Here is a 23,610-nt window from a genome sequence, read left to right as displayed (position 1 = left end):
GGGAAAGATAAGGAAAGAAACTGGGGAGATTTGGGAGCCAGGAAGGACTGGGAGGGGGAAGTAACCAGGGTGAGGTGGCTAGCAACTGAACACCTTCGGAAGGAGGAAAAAAAAAAATCTAAAGGGAATTTGCATTAAATGATGCTTTGCGGTATATGGAATCTCCAGTAAAATCTGCATTTTCTGGAGTTGGCTCTGCGTTTTTGGAACGTGATAAAGTGTTAAGCGTTCCTTCAACATGGTGTAAAGAATGAGGAGAAAGTGTTCATGGAGACCTGAATTACATAAGATTGGGAGGAATGAAGTTTAATTTGAGGAAAAAAAAGAAAAATGTTTGGAATCAGTAATTAGGTGCATGTGATTTGTTGTAAATCAGAGCTCGTTGCAAGTCAGACCAGACACATTATTTTCCCACAGCTGCTATAACAAATTACTACAAACCTAGCAGTTTAAACATTACAGATTTATTATCTTATGATAAAATCAAGGAGTCAGCAGGGTCATGCTCCTTCTGGAGGCTCTAGGGGAGAACTAGTTCCCTTAACTTTTCCAGCTTCTAGAAGCCACCTGCATTCCTTGGTTTCTGGCCCCTTCCTCCATCTTCAAAGCCAGCTGGGTACCATCTTCCAGTTTCTCTCTGACTCTGACCCTCATGCCTCTTTCTTATAAGGACCCTTGTGATTGCATCAGATCCATCCAGAATATCCAGGATAACTTCTTCATCTCAAGATCCTTCACTCAATCACGCGTGCACAGTCCCATTTGCCATGTGAGGTAACAGGCTCACAGGTTGCAGACACTGAGACGTGTATGTCTCTGAGGACCCATTATTCTGCCTCCCAGACCAGCTGCCTACTCACAGCAGCCTGAGATAGTTTCTTCACAGTTATTTATTCTGCAGCAATGAATAACTGGAACAGAGTCATCAATTCCAGCTCAGTTTTTCCTGGCTGGTGCAAAGTTCCATGATAAATCTATGCCACCAAAATTCTTGTCATTCAGAAGGTGACAGAGGTGCCAGACTCAAGACAATCTGGTGGGTCAGGGCAACCACGTGCTTCTTCTGGAGCCCTTATTAGTGACTGACTGCCTCTCTGCCTCCATGCACCTTGCTTCAAAGTGAAAATAACAGCAATGAACTCTGAACTCCCAAATAAGCACGTTTTCCAAAACTGCTATTACATTAATTTTGCCAAAGATATATCAACAAGTCAGCATCACATTAGATGTTAATTTCTGTGGATTTGTTAGTTATATATTGCCTTTTACACATACTTTGACTTTTCTAATCCTTGCGTTACATTCTGGTTTTTTCTTTTCCAGTTCAAAATCTTTTCTATTGTTTCACAAAACTCTCCAGTAAGTGCTAGACAGTCCCTTACTGTGTTCTCTGCTGAATTCCCCTGTTCCTTATCAATTACGGTGTTATGGACTGAATTGTTCGCCCCACCACACAGTAGAGTTTATATGTTGCAGTCCTAACCTCCAGTGTCTTGGAACATGACTGTATTAGAAGATAGAACCTTTAAAAAGATGATTGTAGTTAAATGGGATCATAGGAGTGGGCCCTAATTCAGTATGACTGCCATTCTTATAAGAAGAGGAAGAGACACCAGGGATGCATCAGACAGAGAGATGACCATGTGAGGACACAGCAAAAAGGTGGTCATCTGAAAGCCGAGAAGAGACAGCTCAGGAGAAACCAACCATGCCGACAACTTGGTCTTGGACTTCTAGCCTCCAGAACTGTGAGAAAAAAAAATTTCTGTTTTTTTAAGACACCCTGTCTGTCGTATTTTCTTATGGTAGCCCTAGCAAACTAACACAGAGGAAAACTGATCGTTTCTGAGCTTTGTTTCCTTAATTTTTAATATTTTGTGGGTACATAGTCAGTGTATATATTTATGGGCTACGTGAGATGTTTTGATGCAAGCATGCAATGCATAACAATCACATCAGGGCAAATGGGGTCTCCATCACCTTAAGCATTTATCCTTTGTGTTACACACAATCTAGTTATACTCTTTTAGTTATTTTTAAATGTACATTAAATTATTATTGACTATTGTCACTCTGTTGTGCTATCAAATACTAGATCTTACTCATTCTTTCTAACTATTTTTTTTACCCATTAACCATTCCTACTGCTCCCTCCTTAGTTCTCTCCACTACTCTTCCCAGCCTCTGGTAACCATCATTCTACTCTATCTCCATGAGTTCAATTTAGCTCCCACAAATAAGTGAGAACATGTGAAGTTTGTCTTTATGCTCATTATGTTATTTCACTTAATATAATGACTTCCAGTTCCATCCACGTTATTGCAAATGACAATATCTCATTCTTTTATATGGCTGAATAGGACTCCATTGTGTGTATATGTACCACATTTTCTTTATCCACTCATCTGTTGATAGACACTTAGGTTACTTTCAAATGTTGGCTACAGTGAACAGTGCTGCAACACACATAGGAGTGCAGATATCTTTTTGATATATTGATTTCCTTTCTTGTGAGTACATACCTAGCAGTGGAATTGCTGGATAACATGGAAGCTCTATTTTTAGAGCTGTTCTCCATAGCAGTTGTACTAATTTACACCCCCACCAACAGTGTACAAGGGTTCTCTTTCTCCACATCCTTACCAGCATTTGCTATTGCCTCACTTTTGGATGAAAGCCATTTTTCCTGGGGTGAGATCACATCTCATTGTAGTTTTGACTTGCATTTCTCTGATGATCAATGATATTGAGCACCTTTTCATATGCTTGTTTGCTATTTGTATGTCTTGTCTTCTTTTGAGAAATGCCTGTTCAGATCTTTTGTACATTTTAAGTGAGATTATTTGATTTTTTCCTGTAGAGTTGTTTGAGCTCCTTATATTTTCTGGTTATTAAGTCCTTGTCAAATGGGTAGTTTGCAATATTTTCTCCAATTCTGTGGGTTGTCTCTTCACTTTGCTGATTGTATCCTTTGCTGTGCAGAAGCTTTTTAACTTGATGTGATCTCATTTGCCTGTGCTTGTTGGGTGTTACTCAAGAAACTTTGCCAATTCCAATGTCCTGGAGAGTTTCCCTAATGTTTTCTTATAGTACAATAGTTTCATAGTTTGAGGTCTTAGATTTAAGTATCGAATCCATTTTGATTTAATTTTTTTATATGGTGAGAGACAGGCATCTAGTTTCATTCTTTTGCATATGGATATCCAGTTTCCTTCCTTCCTTCCTTTCTTTCTTTTTCTTTCTTTCTTTTTTTCTTTCTTTCTTTCTTTCTTTCTTTTTTCTCTTTCTTTTATTTATTTATTTTTTTTGACAGGGTCTCACTCTGTCACCCAGGCTGGAGTGCAATGGAGTGACCACAGCTCACTGCAGCCTCTACCTCCCTGAGCTCAAGTGATCCACCTACCTCAGCCTCCCAAGTAGCTGGGACTATAGGCACATGCCACCATGCCTGGCTAATTTTTTGTAGAGACAGGGTTTTGCCATGTTGCCCAGGCTGGTTTTGAACTTCTGGGCTCAAGCAATCCACCTGGCCTCCCTATGTGCTGGGAATACAGGCATGAGCCACAGCACCTGGTCAAGTTTTCTCAGCGCCATTTATTGAATAGACTGTTGTTTCCCCAGTGTATGTTATTGCATTTGTTGAAAATGAGTTCACCATAGATGTGTAGATTTACTTCTGGGTTCTCTATACTGTTCTGTTGGTCTGTATGTCTGTTTTTATGCCAGTACCATGCTGTTTTGGTTACTGCAGCTCTGTAGTATAATTTGAAGTCAGGTAATGTGATTCCTGCAGTTTTGTTCTTTCTGCTCAGGATATCTTTGGCTCTTCTGAGTCTTTTGTGGTTCCATAAAAATTTTGGGATTGCTTTTTCTATTTCTGTGAAGATTGTCATTGGTATTTGGATAAGGATTGCATTGAATCTATAGATTTCTTTGAATAGTATGGACATTTTAAAAATATTGATTTTTCCAACTTATGGACATGGAATATCTTTCAATTTTTTGTGTCCTCTTCAATTTCTCTCATCAGTATTAGATAATTTTCATTGTAGAGATCTTTCACTTCTCTGGTTAGGTTAATTCCCGGGTATTTCATTTTATTTGTAGCTATTGTAAATGGAACTACTTTCTTGACTTTTCTTTCTGATTGTTTGCTATTGGCATACTCACGCCTGTAATCCCAGCATTTTGGGAGGCAGAGGCAGGCAGATCACAAAGTCAAGAGATTGAGACCATCCTGGCCAACATTATGAAACCCTGTCTCTACTAAAAATACAAAAAAAAAAAATAGCTAGGCATGGTGGCGCACACCTGTAGTCCCAGCTACTCAGGAGGCTGAGGCAGGAGAATCACCTGAACCCAGGAGGTGGAGGCTGCAGTGAGCCGAGATCACTTCACTGTACTCCAGCTTGGCAACAGAGCGAGACTCTGCCTAAAAAAAAAAAAAAAAAAAAAAAAAAAGTATGCCACTGATTTTTGTAGTTGATTTTGTATGCTGCAACTTTACTGAATTTGTTTATCAGTTTTAATTGTTTTTGGTGGAGTCTTTAGTTTTTTCCAAATATAAGATCATATCATCTGCAAACAAGGATAATTCAACTTATTCCTTTCCAACTTGGATGCTTTTTATTTCTTTCTTTTGTCTGCTTGCACTAGCCAGGACTTCCAGTATTATGTAGAATAACAGTGGTGAAAGTGGGCATCCTTGTCATGTTCTGGATCTTAGAGGAAAGGATTTCAGTTTGTTCCCATTCAGTATGACACTAGCTATAGGTCTATTGTATATGGCTTTTGTTAGGTTGAGGTGTGTTCCTTCTATACACAGTTTTTTTTAAATTGAGGGTTTTTATCATGCAGGGATGTTGAATTTTATCAGATGCTTTTCTTAGCATCAACTGAAATTATCATATGGTTTTGTCCTTCATTCTGTTGAGATTATGTATCACTCTGATTGATTTGTGTAAATGTTGAACCATCTCTGCATCCCTAGGATAAATCCCACTTAGTCACAATGAATGATCTTTTTAATGTGCTGTTGAATTCAGTTTGCTAGTATTTTGTTAAGGATTTTTACATCAATGTTCATGAGGTGTCTTGGCCTGTAGTTTTTTGTTGTTGTTGTTTTTCTTAACATGTATTTTCTGGTTTTGCTATCAGAACAATATAGGTCTCGTAGGATGAGTTTGGAAGTATTCCCTCCACCACTATTTTTCAGAATACTTGAGTAGAATTGATATTAGTTCTTCTTTAAAAGTTTTGTAAAATTCAGCAGTGAAGCCATGAGGTCCCAGCCTTTTCTTTGCTTGCAGACATTTTACTACAGCTTTGAACTCATTACTTGTTATTTGTCCGTTCAGGTTTTGGATTCCTTCATGGTTCAATCTTGGTAGGCTCTCTGTAAGAATTTATCCATCTCTTCTAGGTTCTCCAATTTATTGGCATATAGTTAATTACTCATAGTAGCCTCTAATGATCCTTCAAGTTTCTGTGGTATTGGTTGTAATGTCTCCTTTGTCATCTCTGATTTTATTGGGTCTTCTCTCTTTTGTTCTTACTCTCATTAAACGTTTGTCAATTTTGTTTATCTTTTCCGGAAACCAACTTTTCATTTTGTTGATCTTTTGTATTGTTTTCATTTCAATTTTATGTATTTGTTCTCTGATATTTATGATTTCTTTTCTTCTACTAATTTTGAGGTTGGTTTGCTCTCGCTTTTCTAGTTTTTTGAGATGCATCACTAGGTTGTTTACTTGAAGCGTTTCTACTTTTTTAATGTAGGCACTTATAGCTACCAGCTTCCCTCTTAGTACTACTTTCATCACATCCCATGGGTTTTGGGATGTTTGATTTCCATTATCATTTATTTTGAGAAATTTTTAAATTTTCTTCTTAATTTTTTCATTGACCTACTGGTCACTCAGAAACATATTGTTTAATTTCCATGCGCTTGTATAGTTTCCAAAATTCCTCTTATTTTTTATTTCTAGTTTTGGTCCATTGTGGTCAGAGAAGATGCTTGATATTATTTCATTTTTTAAAATGTTTTAAGACTTATTTTGTGGCCTAACATATGGTCTATCCTTGAGAACGATCCATGAGCTCAGGAGAAGAACGCGTATTCTGCAGCCTTTGGATAAAATGTTCTGTAAATAACAATTAGGTCTATTTGGTCTATAGTGCAGATTAAGTTTGATGTTTCTTTGTTAATTTTCTGCCTGGGTGATCTATCCAAAGCTGAAAGTGGAGTATTGAAGTCTCCAGCTATTAATGTATTGAGGTCTATCTCTCTGTTTAGCTCTAATAATATTTCCTTTATACATCTGGGTGCTCTGGTGTTGGGTGCATGTATATTTACAATGGTTATATCCCCATGCTGAATGAACACCTTTATGACTATATAATGACCTTCTTTGTCTCTTTTTATGGTTTTGGTCTTGAAATCTATTTTTCCTGATATAAGTATGGCTACTCCTGATCTTTTTGGTTTCCATTTGCATGAAATATCTTTTTCCTCTCTGGACAGTGCTTTGTTTCTGTCTTTACACAAACTCCCGGCCCTGTTGAGTACATACGCCTCCCATCTCTTCTGATTTCTTGCTACTGTTTTAACAGCTTTATAAGGTACATTGGGTGGTTTCTGAGTCCTACAAATAAACTCATTTCTAGAGTGTCTCTGGAACATGAAGTTTCAAAGCTGGTTGTGGTGAAGGAAAACTTCATACATCTTGGTGAGTGGGTGGGAGAAAGAAGAGAGAGGCATGGGGAAAAACAAATCCAAGATGACTCAAAGCTCTGAAACTCAAAAGACTAGGACAGAAAGAAGTCAGGGTCCAGTTTCAATGTTCTGCCTATGGCTAGCCAGTTACCCCAGCATCATTTATTGAATAGGGATTCCTTACCCCCGTTGCTTGTTTTTGTCAGGTTTGTTGAAGGTCAGATAGTCGTAGGTGTATTGCTTTATTTCTGGGTACTCTATTCTGTTCCATTGATCTTTGTATCTGCTTTTGTACCAGGACCATGCTGTTTTGCTTACAGGTAGCCCTGTAGTATAGTTTGAAGTCAGGTAGTGTGATGCCTGCAGCTTTGTTCTTTTTAATTAGTGGTGCCTTGGCTATTCATGCTCTTTTTTGGTTCCATATGAATTTTTAAATCTTTTTTTCTCGTTCTGTGAAGAACCTCAATGGTAGTTTAATAGGAATAGCATTGAATCTATAAATTGCTTTGGGCAGAGTGGCCATTTTAACTATATTGATTCTTATCCATGAACATGAGATGTTTTTCCATTTGTTTGTGTCATCTCCAATTTCTTTGAGCAGCGTTTTGTAGTTTTCCTTGTAGAGATCTTTCACCTCCCTAGTTAGCTGTATTTCTAGGCATTCTGGAGGGCTGACAGCAAGTTTTGTTTCAGATAGGTTAACTTGGTGATGATCTTAAGAAAATAGATGGACATAGCTGGGTGTAATGAATTTGCACAACCAGAGGGTGAGAATAAGAGTGAGATACATTATTTATTTTGGCATTCAGGGTTTCCCTTCAATAAAAATACATGACAACAGAGTAAGGAGTTCTGGCTTAGAAAGACCTTTAGAGGCCAAGTCGAAGATATGTGGAAGTGTATGCTCTGTATTATAAGTTATTTTTTGAGAGAGGGTCTCACTCTGTCACCCAGGCATGAACAGTGGCATGAACACAGCTCACTGTAGCCTCGACCTCCCAGGCTCAACTGATTCATCTCAGCCTTCTGAGTAGCTGAGACTACAGGCACATGCCACCATGCCTGGTTTTTTTGTTTGTTTGTTTTTGTACAGACGAGATCTCACTATGTTGCCCAGGCTGGTATCAAACTCCTGGGCTCAACTAATCCTCCTGCCTTGGCCTTCCAAAGTGCTGGAGTTATATCCTTGAGCCACCACACCTAGCCTTGTATTTTAAGCTCTTTGCTTACCCATTCATTAATCCATTTTCCATTTTTCACTTGTTCACACACTTGCCTTTCTTCATTGATTAACTGAGTTGCTGCTGCATGCCAGACACTGGGCCTACAGCACATACTCCACATTTTGGCAATAACTAAAGTGATCTCATATGCATGAAGGTGTTGCTCAAAGTTGAGAACAGAGAAAAAAAGAGAAACCTCCTTGTCAACGTGCCAAGGAGGAGGCAGTACTCTGTTATTTCAGTAAATATTTATTATATAAGTGAGGCATAGAGTCTGTGAGACTTTCCCAGAAGTACTAGACTGTTCCAGGGAAACGAGAAAGGTGAGGCTTCCACACAGGCCAAAATTGTAAAGGCTTTCAGAACAAAGATTAGGAAAATATTGCTGTGTGTTTTCTCAGGATTCATTTGCTTCGGCAAGGTAGCAGGAAATTAGAAATACTTTAGGGTTCTCACACAGCTAAAATATAATACTCATGGCTCCTAACCATCCTGGAGAAACCTTTGTCTCCCCCAACTCTCTCTCTCTCTCTCTCTCTCCCTCTCTCTCTCCCTCCTTCTTCTTTGCTTATGCCTCAGGCCAACCAACACTCTAGTCAAAGACAATAGCAGTTAGTTTTAAGAAAATTACTGAGTTAAAGCCAGGAAATAGAATGTGATGGACAACAATATTTGTCTAGGAAATACGAAGAACCCCCTCCCCCACCAAATCATTCTAGAACTGATATTCACATTACCAAAAAAAAAAAAGCACAAAACACAAAAATCAAGCAAACAAACAAAAACAGCCTAGTCGTATCCTTTATTTTAAGAAATTTTACTGAGAATTAATTGATCCAACAGTGAAGAGTGGTACTCCTCTACTTGAAGGCAGGGTCCTAGAGTCCAGAGCCCATCCCTTTGGCTTCCCTCTCACTTCTGCAGTGACCCAGTGACCCAAAAGTCAGGTCAATGGATCTTCCCCAGACTGAATAAAAGCCCGAGGAACCCCAGTTTGAAAATGTCCACCCCAGCAAAGAGGGTGCACTATGACACACATGGGCATTGTTTACGAAAAGGCAAGACTGTTCAGTCCTTGACTCAAGTTGTGTACTATTTGTTCTTGGAAACAGAGAGACAAACCATCCAGTGTCATCACATCCTGACCCAGCTGGGTTGAGGCTGCTCAACACTGGGGATAATCTTCAGGTTAACAATGCAGGCAGCTTGTGTTTGATGGCATGAACAGAGGGAAAGTATGGCCTACTCAGCTTACAGGGAACTGAACACAGTGTGTTAAATTGACGAAGTGTTGAAAACAGATTGCCTGAAATGCTGACATTATTTGTAATGTGAGATTTCCTGTGCAAATCTAGCAACCTTATGTGTTGGCAGTCACATTATGAAGATATATATGAACCCTAAATCCCCAGTAATAAATGGATGAGTTAGAAGGCAGATGAGAGTTTGTACCTGAAAGAATTTGGAAGAGGAGAAAGGTTTTATTGTGTGAAAGTCAACAGGGGATAAACAATTTGACTAATCCTGACCCAGCCCTGCCTTTGCATGCCCTGCTTTTTTATTCAGCCCACAAAGAATGCCATGAGCCATGTCTTGTGATGGGCACCCCATGACCACGTGTGAAAATGCTGACTCACCTCCCATGCTGCTGACATTCACCAGCCTTCCTTTGGATTTCCTAAGAAGAGGCAAAAATGTCTTTGTGACCTCCACAGTTCCAAAGAAGTTCACGGCCATGCATTGTTTGTAGTCAGTCATAGGAAGAAGCTCCCCATCAGATGGAAAGCCAAGCACCCCAGCATTGTTGACCACAGCCCACAGTCCTGGAGACAGAAAACCATAATGAGTGAGTGTCTGGAAGAGTAAGTGAATGACACAACCTGTGACACCTGGAAGACCATGCAGGAGGTGTTACGTGTGAGCTAGGTCTCCCGTGGGATTAGAGTCTGCCACTGGACAAACGCAAGAGTCTTAGGGAAAAGGAGTGGGAGTGGGAGGGGAATTCCTGTAACAGGAAGCCAGATGTGCAGAGATGTAAAGTAGAACATTCTGTTCCAGAAACTCTTCAGAATTTACTAAGTGAACCAGCAGGTATTGCAGATTAAGGGTTTGGCAGGAGCCATTATCCTGAAAGGACCTCTAATCCTTGTTAAGGTGTTTAGATAGGGAACCACTGATAGGGAACCAACAAACCACTGATAAAACAAATTCCCCACCACAGGCATGCCACGTGGGAAGACCCCTGTGCATGGAGGCTCTGTATGTCTAAAGGATTTTAGGAGATGGATGGCATTGTAAAATGTGAATGCTGTGAAGATTAGTCTCTGGAAAGTAATGGGGAAGGAAAGATGGGTTGCCATTGGGATAGCCAATTGGGATATCCAAGGAGGCCATTGGGATAGCCCAGGTGGAAGAAGGTGAGGGTCCAGTGCATGCAGTGCTAAGTCATAGCGCTATGCAATGGTAGGAAGGAGCTGGAAGGTAACTACCCAGGAGGTAGACTTGACAGGACTAGGGTCAGTAGAATACAGGCATTGAGGATAAGCTGAGGGTCTCAGTGACCCACAGGTTTCCGGCTTGAATGACTGGTTAGGTGGTAGTGCCAGTGTCGGAGCTGTGGGATGCAGGAGAGCAAAACGATTTGCAGAATGGCAGCAGGGAATAAAAAAACAATGAGCAGTTTTTGACATGTTGAAGTTGAAGCCTCTGGAGTATAAGGGAAGATGTCTGGTAGATAACTTTGTATACGTGGAGAAGAAGGGTTAGGTTGGTAATATATTAGTATATTTGGGAGTTATTGGTATAAACCAGTGTTTTTTGGCCCTGCCCTAACATAAGCATCACATTGGGAGCTTTAAAAACTAATGATACCTGGGATTCCATCCTAGGGACAGATTTAATTGGGTTTGGGGGATCTGTTCAGTCACACAGGGCCTGGTGCTTCAGAAGGGTCCTGTATGTGGTTTCAGTCTCTGCTGTCACCATCTTACATTCCTAATAATTTTCCAAACTCAAACTAGGGGCCCCATATTTTCATATTGCTTTGGGTCTGCCAAGTTACATAGCCCATCCTGAACCCCAGCATGGGTAATTTTCAAATGATTCTAATGTGCAGCTGGATTGAGAACTCTCGGTATAGGGAGCAAATGGTATGGCCCCAGACACATGGAGTGGGAAGTCTGGGGATGCAACCCTCAGTAGCATTTGTATTTGTGGGGAGACAGAGGCAAAGTTTCATCCAGGAGAAGTGGAAAGAAAGATTGGAGAACGGCCGGGCGCAGTGGCTCAAGCCTGTAATCCCAGCACTTTGGGAGGCCGAGACGGGCGGATCACGAGGTCGGGAGATCGAGACCATCCTGGCTAACCCGGTGAAACCCCGTCTCTACTAAAAAAATACAAAAAACTAGCCGGGCGAGGTGGCGGGCGCCTGTAGTCCCAGCTACTCGGGAGGCTGAGGCAGGAGAATGGCCTGAACCCGGGAGGCGGAGCTTGCAGTGAGCTGAGATCCGGCCACTGCACTCCAGCCTGGGAGACAGAGCGAGACTCCGTCTCAAAAAAAAAAAAAAAGAAAGATTGGAGAACTAGGAGAGCAATGGGGGCTGGGGACCCCAAAGCCATGGAGGACAGTATAAACAACATGCTTAAATACCGCAGGGAAGTTAAAACCTGGGTCTTCCAGCAATCCCATTACTGGGTATACATCCAAAGGAATATAAACCATTCTATTATAAAGATGATTCACACGTAGGTTCGTTGCAGCCCTATTCACAATAGTGAAGACATGGAATCAACCCAAACACCCATCAATGATAGACTGGATAAAGAAGATGTGGTACATATACACCATGGAATACTATGCAGCCGTTAAAAAGAATGAGATCATATCCTTTGCAGGGACATGGATGGAGCTGAAAGCCATTATCCTCAGCAAACTAAAGCAGGAACAGAAAATCAAACACCGCATGTTCTCACTTGTAAGTGGGGGCTGAACAATGAGAACACATGGACGCATGGTGGGGAACAACCCACACTGGGGCCTGTTGTAGGGAGGGGAGGTAGAGCTTCAGGAATAATAGCTAATGAATCCTAGGCTCAATACCTACAGGGTGGGTGGATCTGTGCGGCAAACCACCATGGCACATGTTTACCTATGTAACAAACCAGCACATCCTGCACGTGTAACCCAGAATTTAAAATAAAAGTTGAAAAAAAAAAAAAAAAACCAACTAGGTCTTCAGGCTAATACTGATTAGCTTTGCCAGATTAGTTAGGGAGGCAGAGTGAGAACCAACATCAAATTGAAGGTGAGGAAGAGAATCAGAGAGCTACAGGGTTCCATGGAGCTTGGCCATGAAGGAAAGAGAAGAGGAGGGGTAATGGGTAAAGGAGGACAGTGACCATGAAGGTATTTTTCTTCTAAGCTGAGGACTCTAATGCATGTTGCTATTGTAGACAGGAAAGCAATGAGCTGGGGCTGGTGGAGTTGTTCATGGAAGAGTGACTGAGAAGTTGGTGAGAATGAGATAGAGGTTTCTGTAAGTTCTGTGTGGATGGGCCCATGTCTGAGTTACTCCGAAGGTCTTCATGTTGATAGAGGCCCCCACACATGGTAGGGGTTCAGCACAGGTGTGTTCCAGTGCAAGCAGTGGCCAGAGTGGAGTAGGGGGCATGATCAACCCAAGCTGGAACAAGAACTGGGTGTTCAGGAGGAGGGTAAAGGCACTGAGGGTGCTGGCGGCAGTACCTCTGTCCTGCAGCATTGCTGCAACCTTGCTGTAAGCATCTTTTATCTGCACTGGCTTCGTGACGTCCATTTGGAGCACCGAGAGGCGCGGGGAGCAGGTTCTTCGCAATTCCTCAGCTCCTGGGCCATTTTCATTCAAAACTCCGGCGAATACCGTGAAGCCCAGCTCATCCAGATACTTGCACAAAGCGTGACCAAGCCCACAATCACCACCTGCATAGGGTCAGGGGAGTAGGGAGTGAGTTCAAACCACAGTGACAAGAGAAAATATTTAACAAGGAAAACATATTACGTTGTTTAGGATTCTCCATGCTCTCTGAAGAGAGGGATTCCTGAGGAAGTTTCTTTATGTGCTAAGTGGGGAGGTGGGAGGAGAAGCCAAGCCACACAGATACATTTCTCCATATAAAGAAAGGGACATAATGTAGAACTGAGGGGTGGTGGGTGGGCATAGGTGGAAAGAGAAAGGTTTTGGGGGAAGGGTAGTCCAGGAGTGGCTGCTGGCCAAAGAAATTGGGAAGGAAAACCAAGACATCTAATGGAAGTAGTTTTAGTAATCTACAATGTGTAGTGTTTGATGTAGCCTCACTCACTCTGTAAAACTTTCAGTCAAACATTCATTACAAACTCATACTTTGGACTTGGTTTTGCCTTATGGAGACACAGGGCGATAACAGAGGCTGCCCACAGGGGCAAGCTCATTCTGGATTATAAAAGTTAAAAGTTCATGGCCACCTGTGTTTCTCACCCTCCTGGGCCTTTTTTCCTGTCTAGGACTGACCCTGAGCTATGGAATAGACGTCAAGCCTAGAAAGAAAGTTACAACAGAAACCAAATAGAAAGCCCTAATTGCATTGCTCTGTGAAAATGGAGAGTAATGTAATACACAGAGTATGACTTAAGCTTCTCAGAATTTGAGATAGGAGTGTACCCACCCAGCCAAGAGGGTATTAGGGACCCCGGAAAGAGTGTTTTATACCCACAAGTGCAAAATGTAGATGTCTGAAATTCCCAAGTTGAAGATAACGTGAACATTAAATCACCCTTTGAGCTACATACACCATGATAAACAAATAACAGTTAATGTCTTTCTCCTTTTAATGAGAGAGTATTTCACATTGCCTGTGTCATGTGATCTTCCTTGGACTTCTGCAGGGATCTCTTTTGTCAGTAGCCAGACATCCCCGCCAAGAATTGGGAAATAAGGAAAATTAGAGTACATGCAGAGAATCAACTCAAAGATCAGTATGCGAGTGGGCAGAAAAGAGATCTTGCTTCCAAGCTAACAACAGGGGCCTGAAATCTACTGTCCGCAAAGAGAGGACAGGTGTTCACATACACTGTTGATAAACATGTGCAGGACTAAAATCAGCCAATGTGAATTTGCCTATCTTTTGACCCCAAAAGTCTCAGTATTCATCCTAGAGAAATACTTGCAGGTACATAAATGATGTTCTTTATAGCACGGTGTAAGAGCAAAAGAAGGAATTAAATGTCCATGAATAGGAGAATGGTTACATACATTATGGTACATAAAATGGAATACAACAAAGCAGTTTTAAAGATGGAATAGAACTATCCAAAATGACATGGATATTGCTCCAAGATGCTTTGTTAAGTGAAATAAAATAACTTGCGGTATAATAATAATTAATAAAATCCAATTTAATGCAAAAAAGGAGGAGAGTTGATTCTATACATACCAAGGTGTGGAAATGTAAAAGCAAACAAACAAAAAAGAATTTGGAAGGAGAGATCCCTAAGTTCCCCTTAGGAAGAGAGGCAGAATGGTGGGGGACCTTATCTTGTAATGTTTACCATTTTTGCTACAAGAAAGTACTTTTTTCTTTTTTTAAAGGCTATGCTAATTAGAATGGAGATTGGCCAGCCCTCTAAGTGTAGAAAAGGGTGGAAAAGAGAGAGAAAGTCTAGCATGGTTGGCATCTGCAAACACTGCCAGAGAGAGAATGATAGTCATGACAAAAGGTGTGTGTGCTCCTGTCCTTCTGACACCATTAAGAGATGAATGCCTCTGGTTGCCATCACTGATTGCGTTTAACGTTTGCTCCATCTCCTTCCTTCTTATGTCTCCATGTGTGTCGGTGCTCAGTAAATAGCCCTTGAGTGTAAGTGGTTTCCTCCCTGGGGCTGGCCAGAAGAGGAGATGGTACCAACTGAGACAGATGCAAGTGTCTGGACCATGTGATAGACACCTGCCTTAATGTAAATTAATGCATTAGAATTCTGGTACAAATACATAATAATATGTGTGTATAACCATTTTGTGAGCCCAGTTCCTGAAGAAATGGACCTGTTGCTGGACAAATCCAACTTCTGGATCCACAGTGCTGAGGCCAGAAGCTGAGCACTGGCAAGTTCACCAGTCAGCAGACCAATGCTGTGTGGGTCTCCCTGGAATCCCCTAAATACCACTGGTGGTCAAGTCTATCCTACAAAATTATTCCCGAAATGTCTACAGTAGAAATTATCCTTCCTATCTTACAGGTGAGGGAACTGAAAACAAGAGATGCCAAGATCACACAGATGGTAGGGATCAACCTGGACTCTTTATTGGATCCTAAATCCAAGTTCACCAGTCACTGTCATACTGGACCAGCCACCTTCTCCTTCATCTGTGTGAGCAGAGAAGGGAGTTTTGGGCAAGCTAATCCCAGGATGATCCTCTTGTGGTCTGTAAGAAAGGATATGAATTAACCTGAAAATAACTAACTTTGAACCAGGTTGAAGTGAAAAGTACCTAGAGCCTGGTTATACACACCCTGCTGGGTGAGGCCAAGAGTTTCATGGACAGCCTCTCCCATTTTATGATGTACCATACCTTATGCTTCTGCCTTATTATTGGCACAGCTAGATATATGGGAGGCATGGATTTTAAAGCACCCAGTTCCCCTTAGAGGCTTGTGTGATATCAGGATGCCCAGCATATTCCTTCTGCACAGAGAAGAAAACTGCTCTGCAGTGCAGAGATGAAGACCATGACCTTGACTCTACAGGGCATATAAACACCCAACCAGGGTGTCTGCTGCTGTCTAGAGACCTAAGACAGGAGGAAAAGGGTCATCCACCCAATTAGAGCTGCTGACCATGAAGGCATGCAAACTGTCACCTGTATCCAAACCTGAAGTCCATCATCTGCTCCCCAAATCCACATGAGAATCATGAACTTTGCACTTTCCAGTCCTTCCTTTGACCTTGCATCCCACAAACACTTTGATGTGTTCAACACTGTATGCCTCCACACATGATGCTGAGAGCTTCCCCTTCCCCACAGGGGGTCCGTCCATAAGGTTGTAATTGTCCTGTGTAACTCCACCACTTGTCTAAGGCTGATTGGACCAGAGTCAACCAGCTTTTCTCTTTCAGAAATGTGGGGTTGTGGCTGCAAGATCCAAAGCAGTGTCCGATACTGTCTGACCCAGAAGGACATTAAACTCAATAGCAAATGGGGGTCTGGGGGTCTGTCTTCCTTCATGCACATGGAGATATGGGCTAAGTCCTCTTGAAGAATAACAAGAGGCAAAGCTACAAATAAGAGCAGAGTCTGAGGTCGGGTGTTGTCCACAGACATAGACGAGCATCTTCTTGGCTCATGATAACTTTTCAGTCTCTGGTAAACCTCAAGTGACCTCTTCCCCATGTGTGTCTTAAGAAATTCCACATCCTCATAATAATCCCTCTTCTTTCTCAAGTTAGTTTCAGTATCTTTCCTAAACTCCATCTTTTTCACTTACTGCAGACACTAAAACTAGTTATCTCTGCTTTGGAAAACAGTCCTCAAAAGGTTAAATGTAATGTTACCAGATGACCTAGCAATTCTGCTCCTAGGTGTGTACCCAAGAGAAATGAAAATATATGTTTCTGCAAAAACCTGTACACGAATGTTCATAGAAGCATTATTCACAATAACAGAAAAAAGGAAACTAACCAAACATCCATCAACTAATGAATGGATAAAAAATATGGTATATCCAACAGTGGGATATTATTAAGCCATAGAAAGGAATGAAGTTTCTAGGCTTGCTACAGTACGAACATTGAAAACATTATACTGAGTGTAACAAGCCAGTGCGGTAGGTAAAGGGATGAGAGCAAGGGATGGGAGCATTGTGATCTTGACTCCTTTTCCTCTGAGCAGAGGATAATTTGTCACATTTTGGAAGGCAGTGCCTTTGAGCAGCTTCATGAGCCTAGGATCTGACTCTCTTAGGAAAGTTCCTTGGAAGAGCCTACAGGTGATGACAGTGTTGAACTTTAGACAAGCCCTGTAATCCTGGAAAACTGCAAAGGTTAACAAATGTCCCCACCCTTTTGTGTTCTGGGAAGCAGCTCACTGCAAATAACTCCCTTCCCCATATGACTTAGATGAGACTCACAGATGCTCCCACTTGTGTACCTATGACAAGGCCAGACCCAGAGCCTCCAAACTCCCTTTCTTTGTTTTTGTGGTTAGTTGAACTGCCTGTTTCCACTGGTCGCTCAGAACAAAGTGTTTGTTAACCTAACTTCGGTGTAGTTTCTCTCCTTTCCCCAGGTCCTGGGCCACCCTCAGCCTGAGCCAGCAGACAAGTCGTCTTTACAGACCTTCCTGATCAGCTCTCAACGTCTGTCTGATTGCGTCACTCTGATCATCCCAGCCCCCAACACCCACTTCTTTCTAGCCTTGTTTATGCCTCTTTAGCAACACAAAACATTTACTGCCTCATCTTGAGACACTTGGAGATTATGTAGTTAGAACATTCCCTCTACTGCAATAATCCTTTTGAGTAAAATCTTTCCTAACTAAATCTGAGTTTGCTTTTATTTGGCAGTGAATTAATGAAGCCAGAGATCACAGGAGACCATCTGCTTGTGTTTACCTATGAGGCAGTGTGGCATAGGGGCATGGGTACGAATCTAGTCCTGCTATTCCTGCCTGTCTAACCCTAGAGAACCTTTCTAATTGCTCTGTGCCTCCGCTTCCTTATCTGTAAAATGGGCTTAATAATGGTACCCATGTCAGTTAATATTTGTGAAGTGCCTAATAGAGCCTATTCCAAATAATTACTACATCGGTCTTTTTAGAAAATAATACTGTGTCTTTATTTTAATTTTCAGGTGTTTCCACTCACATTATTGGTAAGCGTAGAGTTTGCCTCTACTGACTGTCAGCTGAACATCTTGGTTAAGACTCAGACTGCCTGATTCTCCTCTTCCACTTTCCTATGTGACTTTCCCGATATGGGCCTCGGGAAAGTCACACATAACCATGTGGAACCTCCACTTCCTCACGTGGAATGTAGGGTCATCATAATACCCCCTCCTAGGCTGGCATGGGAAGTCAGCAAGACAGGATTTCACACTGGCCCAGCGTGTTGTGAATGGCTGTCATTAGTATCATGGCTCTAACCCTGGCGTCATTTCTGACTTATGATGTTAGAGATCAGGCTGTGCTAGCCCCTGGTGTCTATGAAGTCTTGAGGCAGTTCAGGGGTCAGAGGGCCTTGAAAAAATCTGTGGCTGAGGAATCGCTCCTTGAGGAGAGGGAAAAACAATTGTGTACTCCGGAAACCCAGCGACAAAGCCAGGGCTTTCGTGAGAAGGTGGAAGGGTTTCATAAGAGTTACCCAACAGTGGTGTTTGACAATACGCACACCGAGTATGGATTGCCTGTTTACCAAGTTCCAGCTAGTTCACATGCATTTACTCATGGAATACTCTCAATCATCGTGGGAAGTAAGTAATGTTACCATCACCCATTTACAGAGGAGGAAACTGAGACATGGAAGGATTAAGTCATTCAGCTAAGACATAGCAAAGGTAGTTTGGAGCCAGGCACAGACTGGGATATAAACAATTCGGGTATAAAATATTCAAATCCTCCAAAGCACAAGGCCTAGCCCATAGTGGATGTTCAATAAAAAAGCACATGTTGGATGAATAAGCATTGAAGAGGGCACTAGAATATGAGTGCCTTACAAACCAAGAGAGGGTCCTTTGTCGCTAGAGCTGAGGACACCTGACTCATAGTAAGTGCTCAACGGGAGAAAATGCTGAGGTTGGTGTTAAACTATGTCATTTGGGATCATTCTATCTCTAGCAGCCTGGAAACCCATCAACCTGGAACAGGCAATGAGTACTAGAGACCCATTTGTACAAGATTGGAGTGAATTTGAAATAGCAGTTAATTCTAAAAATAGTAATAAAGTCTCAGTTTATGTGCAAATTGGAAATAATGTGAATCACCTTGAATTTTAGAGCGTTAGGAATTGTATATTGTAGTTGCAAAGTGTATTTATGCTACTGCCACATGGGGGCACTATATTAGCTGGTGAACGGAAACACCCCATCATTTGTTGGTTCAAGTCTTAAACTGGGCAAATTGTGAATAACGCGTGTTTGGGAGTTCCTCAGGCCAGGCCCCTTGAATGAAATGCATCCACCCTGTAAATACAGGACTGAGTGATGGGATGCATGTGCTCTGGAACACAAGCACTGTCCTTTGGAAGCTACAGTTAGAGAGAAGGAAGAGGGGGAAGAATTTACAAACCTGTAAATGGTTTTTAGTCATTAATAAAACATCATACAAGAAATAAAACCTCACAGTCAATACTGAGATCAATAAAAGAAGACCTTCTCCATAATCTCACCAATACTGCATAACTCTCATAATGTTCATATTCTTTTTCTTCTAGTCTCCTTTCCTACATATCGTTCTTTAACAGTTATAGCACACATACAATTCGACAGCTGATTTTAAAATTACTATTATATAGACCAGTTTTACATATTTCTACATAGTCTTCAAAACCATAATTTTTCATTACTGTAGATAAAATTGTCCTTATTAAAATGCAGCCAAGAAAAATGATGAGAACCTGGATTCTGGAGCTGGGAGACCTGGGTTCAAATCCCAGCTCTGTCACTTAACAGCTGTGTGACTTTGGTTGTCACTTAACCTCTCTGTGCCCCAGTTTCCCCATCTTTAAAATGCAGTGACACTAGGACCTGGCTCATAGAGCTGTCAGGAGAATTAAATAATTTTATATATTAAAGGAATTGGAACAAGGTCTGGCACAAAGCCACTACTCTCCAGGTGTTTATTAAATAAATGGTAACTTTTTTTTTTTTTTTTTTTTGGAAACAGAGTCTCACTCTGTCGCCCAGGCTTGAGTGCAGTGGCACAATCTTGGCTCACTGCAACCTCCACCTCCCGTGTTCAAGCAATTATCTTCTTCAGCCTCCCGAGTAGCTGGGATCACAGGAGCCCACCACCACGCCCAGCTAATTTTTGTATTTTTAGTAGAGACGGGGTTTCACCATCTTGGCCAGGCTGGTCTTGAACCCCTGACCTCGTGATCCACCCACCTTGGTCTCCCAAAGTGCTGGGATTACAGGCATGAGCCACGGCGCCCGGCCCATAAATGGTAACTTTTTTAAAAACCCACACTACACTACTCCTTTCACTGGCTTCTTCTAGTTTCTGGAACCAAAAGGGTTTTCAGTTCAGTTCTCCTCTCAGAAGGTCTTCACCACTATTCTAGCCACAGTGAAGAATCAGCCAAAGATCACAGCTCTGCTTTCTGAGTCCTTACCCCTAAAGCTCCTCCGAGCACCCCCTATGCCAGTGATATCTTCAACCACCAGCAGCTTAAGGCGGAGATGCTAACGGGGTTGGTATCTTCAGAGGCACCAAGACCCTTTCTCATAGTGGAAGCCCACTTCTAATAGTAGAATGGACAAACACAAATCGAAGATCTACTAGGTATCAGTAAAAGGATGTGATCTGAACAGGCATTTCATTTGTCCCATACAATTAATTTTGTAAAAATTTGAACAAAGACTCAAAACCGAGAGACTGTACCTGAAAACCCAGAGCAATGATTTCTCTTGATTAACCAGATGAGCCAGCATTCCCACAAGGGACCCATCAGCTGAGTCTGAGGACCTCCAGGGCTCCCCCTCTGATGGGGTACGCACTCCAAGGAACAAGGTTCACTCATCAAGAGCTCACACACACATTCCCATCACCAGCTTCCCTCAGTAATGCAGCCTGCCCTGAGCCCATAGCCTTTTGAGCTGGAGACCCCTGACATACAGTTTCCCACTTACGAAGGTCATCTGAATCAAAGCTGTTTATCTGGTTGAAAGCCTGTGGGAAACTAGTGGGAAATGAACTTTCCCCACCCTTTCGTTTAAGACTTAGGCAATCCATCAGATTGCCACCCTCATGTTGACATTGCCTGTTCCCCATAAAATAGATTAAGGTATAATAAAATGTTAGATAAATACAACAAAACTCCAGCATACTTAGGATTGCCCTGAGGTCAAAATAAAGCTCAACTCTTAATCCAGGAAGAGCAACTGCTTGACATCCCACCTCCTTTGCCCTCAGCATTCTTAAAAGATAACAGTTGTTGGGTGAGGAGGCCTTGGGAAATAGCTAGATTTTTCATGTCAATTTTTTTAATAGAAACAAATGTTTTTTTCTTGGAACACAACCTTGATGAAGAATTCTCCCATATTCTTGTCATTCCTGTGTTAAGATGAGCAACTGAAATGCCCGGGAAATTAAATACTCGCCCAAAGTTACACAACGGGAATGTGGTAGAGTCGGCCCTGAAACCCAGGTTTGCTCTTTGCAAAGCACATTCCTTTACTGTCCCGGTACCACTTTTAACTTCTGACACTTCTTCCTACCTGTCTTCACCTCCATTCTTTTGCTCACTTATTCATTCAGGGAGATCAGTGTTAGGTCCTAACAACCCCCACCCATAAAAGACAAATACTCCCTGGCTTCACGAAGCGTACTGCTTAGGAAAGAGGTTTTCACGCCTGAGTCCCAACACAGTCTAAAAAAAAGTCAACGCCCAGGTCCCATCCCCATAGAGTCTCATTTAATTGGCCTGGATGGGATCAGTACCCACTGGCAACAGTTTCTGAGATCTCTCCAGGAGATTCCAAAGTTCAGCCAGGATTGAGAGCCACCAATGCAGGGCAGTGATTTTCAAGCACGGACAATTTTGTCCCTTGGGGAATATCTGGCAATGTCTGGAAACATTTTTGGTTGTCACAACACAGAGTACTATTGAGGCCAGGGATGCTTCTCAACATCTGCCAGCCAACATGCAGCCTCAAATGTCAACAGTGCCAAGGCTGAGAAATCCTGGTCTAGAGAGAAAATGCACATTGGATAAATAATTACAATATTGGTGAACGTTATTAATAGGAAAGACTTAGGAATATAAGTCATAGTCTACTTTGACAGAGAACTCCAGGTTCCTCCTTAAGGGAACCCTCATCAGAAAAAAAAATATGGGCAGGAAAGAGAAGAAACTAGGTGATCGCCCTCAGGGTATGGACTCTCTTGGGCTGTCTGGTTCACTGTTCTAGACCCCACACCTACTGAGCGACTGTAGTAAATATTTACTGAAAGACAGAATAAGCAACTGAGTAAATGAAGAAGTATCACAGTCCGGGCACCACCCATCACCTTCTCACAGTTTCATGTGCTTGCCCTGTACTCACTCCCTGGACCCACTCATCACCCTCCCTGAGCTCTGCCATCTGTCCACAGTGCCTAAAAATCAGATTCTTTCTTTTAAATTACCTTCATTTTTTAATAGGAATATAACTTGTGAAAAGTTTCTCAAATTCTGTATTCACAAAGGAAACTGAACTATACAGATGACTAATTCAGCATTCAGCTAAGACCTGGTCACCAAGAAAATTCGCATTACCCTTAGGGCACAGGTGAACCAACACAAAGCTGATGTGGGAATGGGTGAGGTAGGCGGGCCCTAATGACTTTTGCCCATGAAAGGGGACTACAAAAGTTTGAGAGCCTTATGTTTATATATGCTATCTTGCTTTATGCTTGCAACCTAAGGTAAGGCGCTCATTTTTTAAAAAAACAGATTTTATTTTTTAGAGCAAATTTAGATTTACAAAAAAATCAGAAAGCTAGTACTGAGAGTTCCCAAATACTTCGCGTACAGTTTCCCTGTTATTAACATCTTATGGCTGGATGTGGTAGCTCACACCTGTAATTCCAGAACTTTGGAAGGCTGAGGCAGGAGAATCGCTTGAGCCTAAGAGTTTGAGACCAACCTGGGTAACAAACGGAGGCCCTGCCTCTACAAATAATTTAAAAATTAGCCAAGTGTGCTGGCACACGCCCCTGGCCCCAGCTACTCAGGAGGCTGAGGTGGGAGAATCACCTGAGCCCAGGAGGTTGAGGCTGCAGTGAGCATGATCACACTGCTGCACTCCAGCCTGAGTGACAGAGCAAGACCCTGTCTCAAAAAAAAAAAAGTTAACAACAGCAGCAAAAATCTTACATTAATATGATGTAGTTACACCTTCTACAATTAATGACCCAATATTGATACATTATTATTGACTAAATTCTATGCTTTATTCAGATTGCATTACTTTTACCTAATGTCCTTTTTCTGCTGTAGGATCCTGTTCAGGACATTGTTACATTTAGTCATCCTGTTTGCTTAGACTCCTCTGGGCTATGACAGGTTCTCAGACCTGACATAGTTGACATAGTTGATGGTTTGAAGGAGTGCTCATCAGGTATTTTGTAGAATGACTCTCTATCTGAATTTGTCTGATGCTTTTCTCCTGATTAGACTGGGAGTATAGGTTTGGGGGAAGAAGATCACAGAGGTAAAATGCCATTTCACATCACATCACATCACATCACATCAAGGGTACATAGCACCCATGTGACGTAAGACCGCTGCTGATGTTGACCTGGAAGATGTTGACCTGGATGAAGTAGTGTTCATCAGTTTTCTCCACTGCACAGTTGCTTTTTCCCCTTCCCAAGCTGTACACTTTGAAACGAAGCTGTTGTGCACAGACCACCCTTAAAAACTGGGGAGTTAGTCTGAGCGCGGTGGCTCACGCCTGTAATCCCA

The 23,610-nt window shown here is 42.0% G+C and overlaps 1 protein-coding gene across 1 annotated transcript in view; it reads right to left on the bottom strand.

Annotated features, from left to right (window-relative positions):
• HSD17B2 (hydroxysteroid 17-beta dehydrogenase 2) overlaps nt 1-23,610 on the bottom strand; it is a 64,294-nt gene that overhangs the window by 17,434 nt on the left and 23,250 nt on the right. The window contains exons 2-3 of the mRNA XM_025370340.1: nt 12,683-12,895; nt 9,576-9,761 (exon numbers count right to left, since the gene is read on the bottom strand). Of these exons, the coding sequence (XP_025226125.1) occupies nt 9,576-9,761; nt 12,683-12,895 (399 nt within the window). The remainder of the gene's footprint in view (nt 1-9,575; nt 9,762-12,682; nt 12,896-23,610) is intronic.

This window comes from Theropithecus gelada, chromosome 20, assembly GCF_003255815.1.
Source record: "Theropithecus gelada isolate Dixy chromosome 20, Tgel_1.0, whole genome shotgun sequence".
Taxonomy (NCBI): Eukaryota; Metazoa; Chordata; class Mammalia; order Primates; family Cercopithecidae; genus Theropithecus; species Theropithecus gelada.
Note: the sequence above shows the minus strand (reverse complement) of the source record. Positions and strands in the feature narration are given on the sequence as shown.